The sequence below is a fragment of the Podarcis cretensis genome (assembly GCF_951804945.1).
Source record: "Podarcis cretensis genome assembly, chromosome: 10".
Classification (NCBI taxonomy): Eukaryota; Metazoa; Chordata; class Lepidosauria; order Squamata; family Lacertidae; genus Podarcis; species Podarcis cretensis.
Window position 1 is genome coordinate 6,271,277 of NC_137179.1, and position 12,488 is coordinate 6,283,764.

The 12,488-nt window shown below is 45.6% G+C and overlaps 2 protein-coding genes and 1 long non-coding RNA gene across 4 annotated transcripts in view; 1 reads left to right on the forward strand and 2 right to left on the reverse strand.

Annotated features, from left to right (window-relative positions):
- The window catches only part of FBH1 (F-box DNA helicase 1), a 55,087-nt gene extending 53,129 nt beyond the window's left edge, over nucleotides 1–1,958 (forward strand). The window contains exon 21 of the mRNA XM_079992297.1: nucleotides 1,233–1,958. Within this exon, the coding sequence (XP_079848423.1) occupies nucleotides 1,233–1,400 (168 nt within the window). The 3' untranslated portion in view covers nucleotides 1,401–1,958. The remainder of the gene's footprint in view (nucleotides 1–1,232) is intronic.
- Nucleotides 1–12,488, reverse strand: part of LOC307225326 — a 325,653-nt gene that overhangs the window by 207,130 nt on the left and 106,035 nt on the right. Inside the window, exon 2 of the long non-coding RNA XR_013842888.1 lies at nucleotides 3,574–5,687. This is a non-coding gene — a long non-coding RNA (uncharacterized lncRNA). The remainder of the gene's footprint in view (nucleotides 1–3,573; nucleotides 5,688–12,488) is intronic.
- Nucleotides 10,924–12,488, reverse strand: part of IL15RA (interleukin 15 receptor subunit alpha) — a 35,315-nt gene continuing 33,750 nt past the window's right edge. For both annotated transcript variants that reach the window (XM_079993033.1, XM_079993032.1), the window contains one exon: nucleotides 10,924–11,217. The gene's annotated coding sequence lies outside the window, so the exon portion shown is untranslated. The remainder of the gene's footprint in view (nucleotides 11,218–12,488) is intronic.

Below are 12,488 nucleotides of genomic sequence, written 5' to 3' on the forward strand. Positions count from 1 at the left end.
CCATTCTGGGCGGCTCCCAACAGAATTATAAAAACACAATAAAACATCAGACATAAAAAAATTCCCGATACAGTGTTGCCTCTAAAGGGAGGGCATTCCATAGGGTGGGTGCCACCACCGAGAAGGCCCTCTGCTTGGTTCCCTGTAACCTCACTTCTTGTAGTGAGGGAACCGCCAGAAGGCCCTCAGAGCTGGACCCCAGTGTCTGGGCTGAGTGATGGGGTGGAGACGCTCCTTTGGGTATACTGGGCCGAGGCCGTTGAAGGGTTTTAAAGGTCAGCACCAACACTTTGAATTGTGCCCGGAAACATACTGGGAGCCAATGGAGGTCTTTCAGGACCGGTGTTACCTGGTCTCGGTGGCCGCCCCCAGTCGCCAGTCTAGCTGCCGCATTCTGGATTAGTTGTCGTTTCCAGGTCACCTTCAAAGGTAGTCCCACATAGAGCGCATTGCAGTAGTCCAAGCGGGAGATAACCAGAGCATGCACCACTCTGGCGAGACAGTCTGCGAGCAGGGAGGGTCTCATCCTGCGTACCAGATGGAGCTGGTAAACAGCTGCCCTGGCTACAGATTTGACCTGTGCCTCCATGGACAGCTGTGAGTTCAAAATGACTCCCAGGCTGCGCACCTGGTCCTTCAGGGGCATAGTTACCATATTCAGGACCAGGGAATCCTCCACACCCGCCCGCCCCCTGTCCCCCCAAAACAGTACTTCTGTCTTGTCAGGATTCAACCTCAATCTGTTAGGGGCGGAGCCAGCAGGCACCACCTTCCATCCCCCTCTTCCTTGCACACATTCTGCAGACGCAGAAGCAGGTTAATAATAATAATAATAGTAATAATAATTTATTTATACCCCGCCAATCTGGCTGGGCTTCCTCAGCCACTCTGGACAGCTTCCAACAAAATATTAAAATACCGTAATGCATCAAACATTAAAAGCTTCCCTAAACAGGGCTGCCTTCAGATGTCTTCTAAAAATCTGATAGTTGTTTATTTCCTTGACATCTGATGGGAGGGCGTTCCACAGGGCGGGAGCCACCACCAAGAAGGCCCTCTGCCTGGTTCCCTATAACTTGGCTTCTCACAGTGAGGGAACCGCCAGAAGGCCCTCGGCACTGGACCTCAGCATCCGGGCAGAACGATGGAAGTGGAGATGCTCCTTCAGATATACACTTCGTTCCTCAGAGCCTCGCAAAACTCACACGAGTCCCTTTGACTTTTCCCGCCAGAGCGACGGAACCAAAGAGCCCGACGGCTACCTCTGTGACACTTGTGTGCAGCAGCGACTGGCCCTGACATGGCCGACCATGGGCTTTCGTGCGGCCCAAGCCGCGGACCGTGACGACGAAATTTCCGAGGTCCCGGAGACCATCAACATCCTCTTCGAACGTTTCTGAACGGGAGGGAGGCCTCGCCGGGGATCGCACTCCGTCGGGAGACGGCGGATAAGAAAGCAGTTTTTTATTAGGACTGGTTGAGCTGTCCTGCTCCTAGGAAAACTGGGTTGGTGTGAACCAAGGAGGGGCAACCCGGGGGGGGGGGGGGAGAGACAGTCTGCAGAAACACAATTCAGAGGGCAGTCGCACATCTTTGCCGTGTTTTGGGGGGCGAGAGGAAAGCTTGCCTTGCCTTCTGTGTGCCCCCAAAGTTTTTGGACCTAAAATACCACTGGGCCTGTGGTCTGGGTGGCATGGCTTGATGGGGCAAGTGGGTAGAATTTTAGCACAATTGTCAATGTATTGCTCCTCTAGCACTGGTAGGGACTGGGGTGTCATAGGGTGTAGAGGTTTATGGGCCAAAAAGTCTGCGCGCCCCTGTGGCAGAAGGTCTTTCTGAGTGTGCCAGTAGCATATTTTGGTGCCCATGGTGCCCTGCAGATGTCGATTCGCCACCTGCTTTCCACTTGCTAAGCTTTTGCTATAAACTGCATTAAAACTCTTGTCTATTTCAAGTGACGAGGCGTATGGGTGTCGTTTACATTTTTATTCCTTTCACAAAGCCACCTTGGGAATACTTTTTGAAAGTGCCAATACATGTAACGGCATGTGAATAAATAACATGGAAGGTTGCAATCCTGACCCACAAACTTTTTTTTTATTCATTTTATAACACAACTAAACACAGACAGAAAAACAAACAATACAAACAAATTCTTGTCTTATCCTTATTTTTTCTAAACATTGTTAGGTGAGCTTCCCCAAGTCCCCCCATCTGATTTTCATTTTACCTCATCTTTAGCAGTTTACATATATCATAATTTTTAACCTTTTTTATCACATTTTACCATTAAAAATCTTCACATTTTATCACTTACAAATAATACTATTTTAAAATACACTATCTTCTACTTCTAACCCTACAGCCTATATCCAGTTCCAAAGCTATTCTAAGATTTAAATATTAACATATTTCTTCAAATATTCTTTAAACTTATTCCAATCTTCTTCCACCGTCTCTTCTCTTTGCTCTTGGAGTCTCCCGGTCAGTTCGGCAAGTTCCATTTAGTCCATCATCTGCCATTCTTTGATAGTTGGTAAATCTTGTTTCTTCCAATTCTTCGCTTGTAATATTCTCGCAAGTGTTGTGGCATACAGACCTACAAACCTAACTGGGCAGCAAGCCTCATTTGAACTCCATGGGGCATACTTATGAGTAAACGGGCTCATTGGATCATTCCTCACACTTAATAGTAGGGCTTGAAGACTCCGGAGGAGCAGTGATAAAAATTGGGTGTGTGCGTTTTTTTAAAACCCTCCTTCCTATTTAAATGTGAACATGTGGTCTGCAGGGACTTCTTTTAAAAAAATAATAACCCCAAAGAAATATATCTGTATTCCACCCAACCTACATTTTCCCCGCCAAAACTGGTTTTGGTTGCTATCCTTTTTTTGTCTGAAGGACTATCTGTGCGGCTGCTGTTCTGCTTTGTCTCTGCAACCGCCATATCTGTAGCAGCAGCAGGAGGAGATTTGAGGAGATGAACCATTTTGCAGAGAGTTTGTTCTTACTGGGGTGGTCAACCTGTGTCTGTGCTACACTGGGCTTTAAAATGTGGGCGGAGGCTCACGCTGATCACATGACATCCCAAACCAAACAGAGACTTTCCACATGCAAAATTAGGCACCTTGAGAGAGCCTCGCACTTTCCCCTGGCATCGAAACAAAATAAAAAAAATCCTTCCAGTAGCACCTTAGGTAAAGTTAAAGGGACCCCTGACCATTAGGTCCAGTTGCGGACAACTCCGGGGTTGCGGTGCTCATCTTGCTTTACAGGCCAAGGGAGCCAGCATTTGTCCGCAGACAGTTTTTCTGGGTCATGTGGCCAGCATGACTAAGCCGCTTCTGGCGAACCAGAGCAGCACATGGAAACGTTGTTTACCTTCCTGCCAGAGTGGTACCTATTGATCTACTTGCACTTTGACGTGCTTTCAGACTGCTAGGTTGGCAGGAGCAGGGACCGAGCAACGGGAGCTCACCCTGTTGCGGGGATTCGAACCGCCGACCTTCTGATCGGGAAGCCCAAGAGGCTCTGTGGTTTAACCCACAGCGCCACCCATGTCCCTAGTAGCACCTTAGAGACCAACTAAGTTTGTTATTGGTATGAGCTTTCATGTGCATGCACACTTCTTCAGATACCTTCAGATTTCCCCTGGCTTGCTAGCTTTCTATCTGCAAGGGAATATTCAGCCAGGTTGAGCCCTCCCACCCCCCTTGAAGTCTGAACTCATCCAGTCCAGACTGCAGTTTTGCACATATTGGTAAGAATATCTGATACATGCCTATAGCCTTAGCTCTTTTGCTCTCCATCTTCTGTGTTTTTCCTGTGTGCAGGTATTTATTCCTCTTGAGATACGATTAAAGCATTGTTAAATAAATAAATAAAAATAAAGTTTGTAATCAAAAACGGTTGTTCTATGGCCAAATTTTGCAATACCTGTATTTTGCAATAAACAAGTTTGGTTTATAATGCTGCCGACGAATGTTTTGTATGAACAAAGCCCTTTGGCATATTGAATTAACAAACAATATTAATAAGGAATCGGCAGACTGGAGTATATCCTAGAGAGACGAGATTTGTTTCCATGCCACAGAAATCCATTATGCAGTTGGGTGTGTGAATGTCAGACTTCTAAGCGAGACGCTTCCCTGCTCCCTTGTGGAAAGGAAAGTTTATATAAAATGGAAGAGAGCCGATTCTTTTTAATCCCTCTGGATTGTCAAGAGTATCCCAAGTGGCTCATCGTTTATTTTGTATTGTGGTTTACCAATATTGTGGGATTTGTATGCTGCAGAGTTGCATGGCTTTATTTGGGTAAACTCCTAGCATTTAAATATTTAGGCTTAGATGGGGAGTCCGAGCACAAGGGAATGTCATAAAAAAATTTTGTAAGCCACTCTTTGGATAAAGGGCAGGATATAAATAAAGGGAAGAGGAGAGAGGTTCTTGCTTTGAGGAAATTATATTCCTAACATAGCTGGTAGTAACACCCATTGGACTTTGTGGGGTTTACTTACAAGTCTCTTCTTTGGCAATTCCTTGTGGCTGAGTAAGATTGTTTTCCATAAACACGGTTTTAACAGTGAGTCCGTAAGTGACCTTGGAGGCCAATTCTGGATCCACACGTCTTAGCACGCTTCCCCCTTGCGTCCTGAGTTTGAGTGTCTTCAAAGCCCATGACACCTTTGGTAAAGGCTGTTCTCCAACTGGAGCGCTCGCAGGCCAGTGTTTCCCAGTTGTCAGTGTTTAAACTACTTTTTTAAAGATTTGCCTTGAGAGAGTCTTTGAACCTCTTTTGTTGACCACCAGCATTACGCTTTCCATTTTTAAGTTCGGAATAGAGTAGTTGCTTTGGAAGACGATCATCAGGCATCCGCACAACATGACCAGTCCAACGAAGTTGATGTTGAAGAATCATTGCTTCAACACTGGTGATCTTTGCTTCTTCCAGTACACGGATATTAGTTCACCTGTGTTCCCAAGTTATGAGTAGACATGCAGAGGATCGTGTTGCTGGTTTGCAGAAGTTCCTTTCTATACTATTGTATAATTGTTTCGACCTGCTATTGAGTTTTTCCCCTTTGTGATGGGAATTTTGAGGTCTTACATATATGTTATATGTTCATAAGTGTACCAACCAAGCACGTACATAGATCAGCAAAGGAATGCCGACCTGAAACCATTTTGATTCCCAAACTGTCCCAAACTGACCAAATGTTTGCAAGGTCAAAGGAAAATGGAAAAGCCTCCCCATTGTCTTTTCCTTCACAAATCCTGTTTTAAGGGTATGTCTGTGTATGAATAGGGTGTGAGCCTGTGACCTGGCCCAGGAACTAAGTATTTATCATTACAAAAGACTAGCTAGGCTCCCCAGGCAATCCATTCAAGTAAGCAGGGTATCTAATCGGGTAACCTGCCAGACAGGAGAAAAACAACATTCAAATTTCTGTTTAGACCGCCTTTTCTGTGATGTATGCATGATGTTTCTGGGGGTGGTCTTGATCTACAGGGTGGCAATTTCAAAAGTCCATATAAGGCCTTGCACGCCATTGTTCTGGGTTCCTCTCCCTTTCCTGCGGTTGAGGGGAGCACCCTGTTGCAACAGATAATAAAGATCAAGCTTACTAGCTGCTTTGCATCTCAATATTCTCTGGTTGGCCTCTTATTTTCTCCTACCAACAGAGAACCTAAGTGAGGACTCTATACAGGCTCTTGGATACGCCATAAGGGGGAAAAGGGCAATTTTTGTTTACAACACCTTGCATCATGCTCAGCAAGCCCTATGCTGCAGCTCTGATCGCCCCATGCTGGGTGCTGGGATTTGGAGACCAACAACATCTGGGGGATTTCTCCATCTCTGTTCCAAAATTACCATCCTTGTGCATTTTATTTAAACGGCTGCATGCGTGGAACGAGTCTTCTGTCACCACGAGGTGGCAGCACAGCTTGATGGATGATGTGGGAAAAAGCCAAGAAGCTGGGCAATGTTTCTATAGGCAACAGCAGCAGCGAGAATATTGGTAGCCAGCTATTGGAATGGAAATAATATTCCAACAAAAAGAGAATGGTTGAGTAAACTATGTGAGTATCTGGAGTTAGCTAAACTGACGGATTTAATAAGGCACGAACCCAAAACTATGGTACAGAAACAATGGGATTGTTTAAATGAATATTTACACAAACAGGGCTCAAATACGTAAATTTGGTTGTGCTTATAATATAAAGAATATAAAGATTTGATGAATTGTGAAAGAACTTAAGGAAAGGAAGTGACTGAAGAACAGATGTAAAGGTGAACTAGAAATTAAGAGACGTGCGGCGAATGCGGCGGAAGTCTTTTATAATATTTTAACTAGGATTTTTATATGGTAATGTTTAAAGTATAAATTTGATATTATTGTTTACGAAAAGTATTTCTTTTTCCTTTTTGGCTTTCCCCCCTTTTCTTTCTTTTTCTTCTGTAGCCTTCAATTGGTAAATATGCAGATAAGCGTGTTTATATTGATATGTATGAATTCTGTATTGATTTTTCTTTTTATATTTATCTTCTTGTAATATTTAAGAAAATTAATAATAAAATAAGAAGAAGCTCAGCAATGATCTCCTGGGTCCCATTGTGGTCGCCCATTTTATTCTGGCACAACGCCTGCGCCAGTCACTCTCAGTTAGCATCCCTCACAGGGTTGTTAAGGATAATACTGGCTCTCTGGCAGAATATCTGAGCCACAATATTTTCAGCAGGAGTAATTTCCCAGGAAATGTGCAGCCTTCAACAGCAGCTGCAAAATCTATGCAGGAAAGCTGGTTCAGTTTACTTATTTGGGGGGTGTGCAAGTTCCTCCTTCTACTTGCATTATTCCACCTCTTAAATTCTAGACTATGGGTAGGTAAACTAAGGCCTGGGGGCCGGATCCGGCCCATTCGCCTTCTCAATCTGGCCCCCAGACAGTCCGGGAATCCGTGTGTTTTTACATGAGTAGAATATGTCCTTTTATTTAAAAGGCATCTCTGGGTTATTTGTGGGGCATAGGAATCCGTTCATTTTTTCTCTCCCAAAATATTGTCCTGCCCCCCAGAAGGTCTGAGGGACAGTGGACCGGCCCCCTGCTGAAAAAGTTTGCTGACTCTTGAGCTAGACCATCCATCCTCATTCTCATCAAGGGTGGCAAGGATTTTTACTTGCAAATCCCCTCCGCTCTTCCCATGCACCTCCTAAATCTGTTGCAAGAGTTGCTCCAACCTGCTAAGGAATGAGGAAAAAAAATGGCCTGAAAATAAATATTAATCCAAAGTCAAAGCGGAGCTGAAAGCAGCCAGCTCCCAGCAATAATTTTTGACTTCCTGTGTGAATAACTGCAAGTGCTTTGCCTGTCCTTCATTTTCCTACCAATTCTGCTCGGCTGGGGAGGGCAGGATATAAATAAAATTTATTATTATTTATTATTTATTATTATTATTAAAAGAAAGAAAAAAATACGTTTCATGGTGATGGGTAGATTTTTGTCTGGTAAAGAAAAGGAACGTACAAAACCATGAATTTAAATGTCATATTGGCCCCGTTAAACGTAATGCCTTGTTTGTCCATGAAACCTAAGTAGCTTTATTTGCCCTGTTCTTCGCAAATCCCAATAATTACAATGGGATATAGAGGTAAACTGAACACCCCTCGCGCTGATTGCAGCTTCAGAGGGGGTGGTTTTCATAGAATCATTGAATCCATGTGGATCCACGCTCTGTAACCACGTTTTTGCACCATTGTGGCCCCATGCAACAGTGGGTGCGTGATTTTTTTGGTGCAGGCTGTAGCCATGGACATGCTATGTGATCTGATGGTGAATTTGGGGTGACCCAATGTAAAAATCCTGAGGATCCATGGGCTTTTACCTCCCCCCTCCCAGGCAGCCTCCTTTAGCGTCCCTTATCTCCCTCCTGATCGCTTGCCAATCAGCTGATTCCCTCTTTCAAAAAAGAAAAAGAAAAAAAAGCATGATCTGCTTTTCTCCCCTGGGCAATTCGGCTCCAGGGACCATGCATTCGCTCCATAAGACACACAGACATTTCTGTTATGTACTGAAGTTCTCACCCTGGGCCAGCAGGGGGATACTGTAGACAGTTTTCACTCAGGTCCGCATATGCAAAAACCCCGGTGAAGACAAAAGGGTGTGATTAACTTGGCTGGGAAATAGGTAAAGGTAAAGGTACCCCTGCCCATACGGGCCAGTCTTGACAGACTCTGGGGTTGGTGCGCCCATCTCACTCAAGAGGCCGGGGGCCAGCGCTGTCCGGAGACACTTCTGGGTCACGTGGCCAGCGTGACAAAGCTGCATCTGGCGAGCCAGCGCAGCACACGGAAACGCCGTTTACCTTCCCGCCAGTAAGCGGTCCCTATTTATCTACTTAGGAAATGTAAATGTCTCTTTTGTTACACTTGATGGGTGTTTGGTGGAGGGCAAGGGGAACAACCATGGGGCAGGGTCCAAGATGCTCAGATTCCTGCCACCAGACCTCCCCTTTCATGATGTAACCATGATGTATTAGTGATGTAGTTTGGGGGGTGTAACATGGGGATTAGCAGCTAATAAAAGTTTCGGTTCTCTTTTGTTCGGGGCTTCCATCTTGTTCCACCTGGTGGCAGGTGGGAGTCCTGTTGCGACCGTCTTCAATAAAGACCAAGCCTACTGGCTGCTGTTTTGCTCTGGTATTCCTGGCTGGGGTCCTTGTTCTTTGTCCAAGGGAGCCCTTGGATTTCTCCGTTAACAGACCCACAAACTGAAACTCCTTGCAGCTGTGCCACTTTAAAATGTATCTTGTGTTCCCCCCCCCCCCCATCTTGCATTTTTATGTTGTGAACCGCCCTGATTCTATTTTTCCAATTATCTTCTCTCCCAAAAGAACAGGTGGCTTCTCTTTTGCTATCTCTGTTCTTCTGGCTGTTTTAAGAACTGCCAGCAAGCAAAAGGGGCATGAATAACAACAACAACAACAACAACAACAACAACAACAACAACAACAACAACAACAACAATAATCATCATCATCATCACATAATTAAAATAAAAATGACAACAACCCAATAACACACACCACAACACATTTTAAAAGGGCCCTGGACACTGCTTGATTCAAGTCAACTTTTAAAGTAATATACAGATGGGTCTTGAACTTGTTTTGTAAAGTCGTTTTGGTGCTGGAGAAGCAGCCCCCACCCCCCGAAATCTCAAATACAATTTGATGAAAGCAAAGTTATTAAAAGGTGGCTCTGGAAGAGAGGTAGATTTTGGGTACACTTTACAGAAATTGAACACCCCCTCTCCCCATGTTCAGAAAGGGTCTATGAAAGACACACTTAAATGAGTAATTTAAATGCTAGACAGTCCATTGGTTTTAGAAGTCTTTAATTGGTTAGCAGTTCTTGGGGGTGGGGGAAAACCCACAAGATTTTCACAGAGGCATTGAGACCCCACCATGTCATCTCCCCCTCAGAGAAACAGTTTGGTTTCCCTCCTAATGGCTGGCTCTGTGTATCCACCTACTTCTCTTAACCATGAAATATGCTTTAATGCAACTCGTTCGGCGATTTTAAATACCGACTTGTTTTATTGAGAGTATGAGGTTTCTTGGCTAAGAGCTGGATGTATGGGACGGGGGGCAGTTTTAGAACCGTAACACTGGAAGGGGGACCCCCCAAGAATCATCCAATACCAACCCCTGCAATACCAACCCTTTCTTGTATGCCCCCGCCCAAAGCATAACTGTCAACCGTCCCTTATTTGGCGGGACAGTCCCTTATCCCAGTGCCGTGTCCCACTGCTGTCCCTTATTGATGATGTCCCTTAAATTTCCCGGGTTTCAAAGGAAGCAGCTCCTCTCCCTCGCTCCCTGCCAGCCAGGGAGGAGGGAGGCTCCAACTGGATTGCTTGGCTGCCTGGCCCGCCCCCCTCCGGCCTCTCACCAGCCTCGGCCCCCAGGAGCCCCTCCCCGCCGGGACTGAGGAGCCTTGAGAGGAGAGCAAGGGCAACCATAGAGAAAGCAGTTCAGAGAGAGGAGGAGGAGGCGGAGGTACGCGCAGGTGTTCCAAGGGCTAACCATAGAGGGGGAAAGCGGAGGAAGGACCGCAAGCGCTTCTCCCATAGATTTGTAGTGGTAGACTAGCATAGATGGTCTGATTTGCAGGTTTATTTGGGCACTATTCCCCCCCCCTCCCTCCCGCCCCGCCTGATGGAACTGAGAGCTGCAGATGGAGCACGAGAGAACAGATACAGAACTGCAGCAGCATCTTCGTAGCTTCGACTTTGTTTTGTGCGAAAAGTGGTTGTGCTTGTAGTTATTTAATTGCAGTGTTTCATTTATTTAATTGCAGTGTTTCATCGGCTGGTGTCCTGAGCAGCAACCTCTGGAAACGGAGGGCTAAAAACCGGCGCTGCTCTCCCAAATTATCTGGTCCCTTTTAACTTCGTATTTTAGCTGGTTGACTAGAATCCCTTATTTTGGCTGCTGATCCCTTATTTTTGAGGCTGCTGGTCCCTTATTTTCAAATCTGTAAGTTGACAGCTATGCCCCGAAGCAAAGGGCTCATTTGGGTATGTGCCCATTGGGTCATTAGGCTTTCTTAACCCTTATGAAGAGCATGAGAAGAACTCCACTGGACCAGAAGAATGACCTACCTTAATTAGCACCCTATTAAACAACTAGACACCTATTGGGAGCCCATAAACAATAGGACGTGAGCACAACAGTGCTCTCTCCATATCTGAACCCCAAATGCTTTGGTATTCGGAGGCAAGCTGCCCCTGATCCTGGGGGTAAGCATACAACCAGCCATGACTAGTAGTCACTGATAGCATCATCCTCTATGGACCTGTCTATTCCCTTGAAAATCTGCCCCCTTGGAATGAATGGGGCATCAATGTCTTTTTTTTTTATAAAAAAATCAATTTTTATTAACTGGCCAATCAAATCAAATTAAATCATATCACATAAATTCCGAATTACAAAGCCGAATTTTAAATTTTGTTGGGGGGACCCATATTTCAAGATCCGATGTCAATTGCACCCTTAGCCGGAATGACCCAAGACGTCGCATCCGCCTCGACTTCTTCCGATGTCTCTCCAGCTTCAAATCTGAGCCCAGCCACGTCTTCCCAGGGCCGTCAAATGTTTTCTTCCAGCTGAGGAATCTTCCTTTCTCCCTCGACCTCTCTGGCGCGCTCATCCCACCTGAAAGAGGGAACGGAGGTCGTCAAAGTAAGCCGCGAGGAAATCCACCGCCATTTCTCCTGCCTTTCCGTTTCCTTTAAAATGATTCATTAACCGGAAAAAGGTGCAACAGTAACAAAAAACAAAGAAAACGAACAATAAAATCTAAACCGTAAAAGGGTCATGGCTGGGAAGGGCAAAAATACAAAGCGACAACGCAGCCCAAAAAGGGACGGTGAAGTATTAACTCATACGAAGATTCCCTCAAACTTTTAGAGTATCCTCCACTGTATCCACAATTGCAGACCAACCTGTTTCTCCAAATCCTGATTTAGCCCTAACTCTGGGCATACTGTAAGGACGTGGGTGGCGCTGTGGGTTAAACCACAAAGCCTAGGGCTTGCCGATCAGAAGGTCAGCGGTTTGAATCCCCGCGATGGGGTGAGCTCCCGTTGCTCGGTCCCTGCTCCTGCCAACCTAGCAGTTCAAAAGCACGTCAAAGTGCAAGTAGATAAATAGGTACCGCTCCGGCGGGAAGGTAAATGGCGTTTCCGTGCGCTGCTCTGGTTCGTCAGAAGCGGCTTAGTCATGCTGGCCACATGACCCGGAAGCTGTACGCTGGCTCCCTCGGCCAGTAAAGCGAGATGAGCGCCGCAACCCCAGAGTCGGTCAGGACTAGACCTAATGGTCAGGGGTCCCTTTCCATGGACATACTTAGGATTTACCCTGCACCACAATAGATTCTCCTTGTGTGTAAATCCATTCCTACAAATACTACAGCTTTCCTCTAAGGAGGCCTCACCCTGAGCCTAGACAGATGCCTGTCTACATCTTAAAACTTTCCATTTTGCCCAAGCCGAAGAGCTGACAGTGACTGCTGAACAATCTCATGGGTGAACATCTGGAACCTCCAGATTAATTACTTGTTAAGTGGGGAAAACTTAGGCAACACCCCGGAGGCAGCTCTCCAAAAGCCCTTGATATATATAAATATTAGAAAAATTATGCAACATGATGGATGGCGGAACGTTGAACAGATGTGTAAGAGCAGATGTGCGTGCCAGGCGTGTCCCAAGGGCCTTGGCTGAGGGTATGTGTGTGTCTTCTCAAAACACACAAAATCCAGGCCTCCTATTATTTGGGACACTGGCACGATGGCAGCAGGAGTGCTTGGCCACCAGCTTAGAAGGCTTTAAAGGAATAATTATTGTTGTTATTGTTGTTGTTATTATTATTATTCCACGAGGGTGGTGTACAGCATTAAGAACACTAATTAATTATTGTTGTTGTTG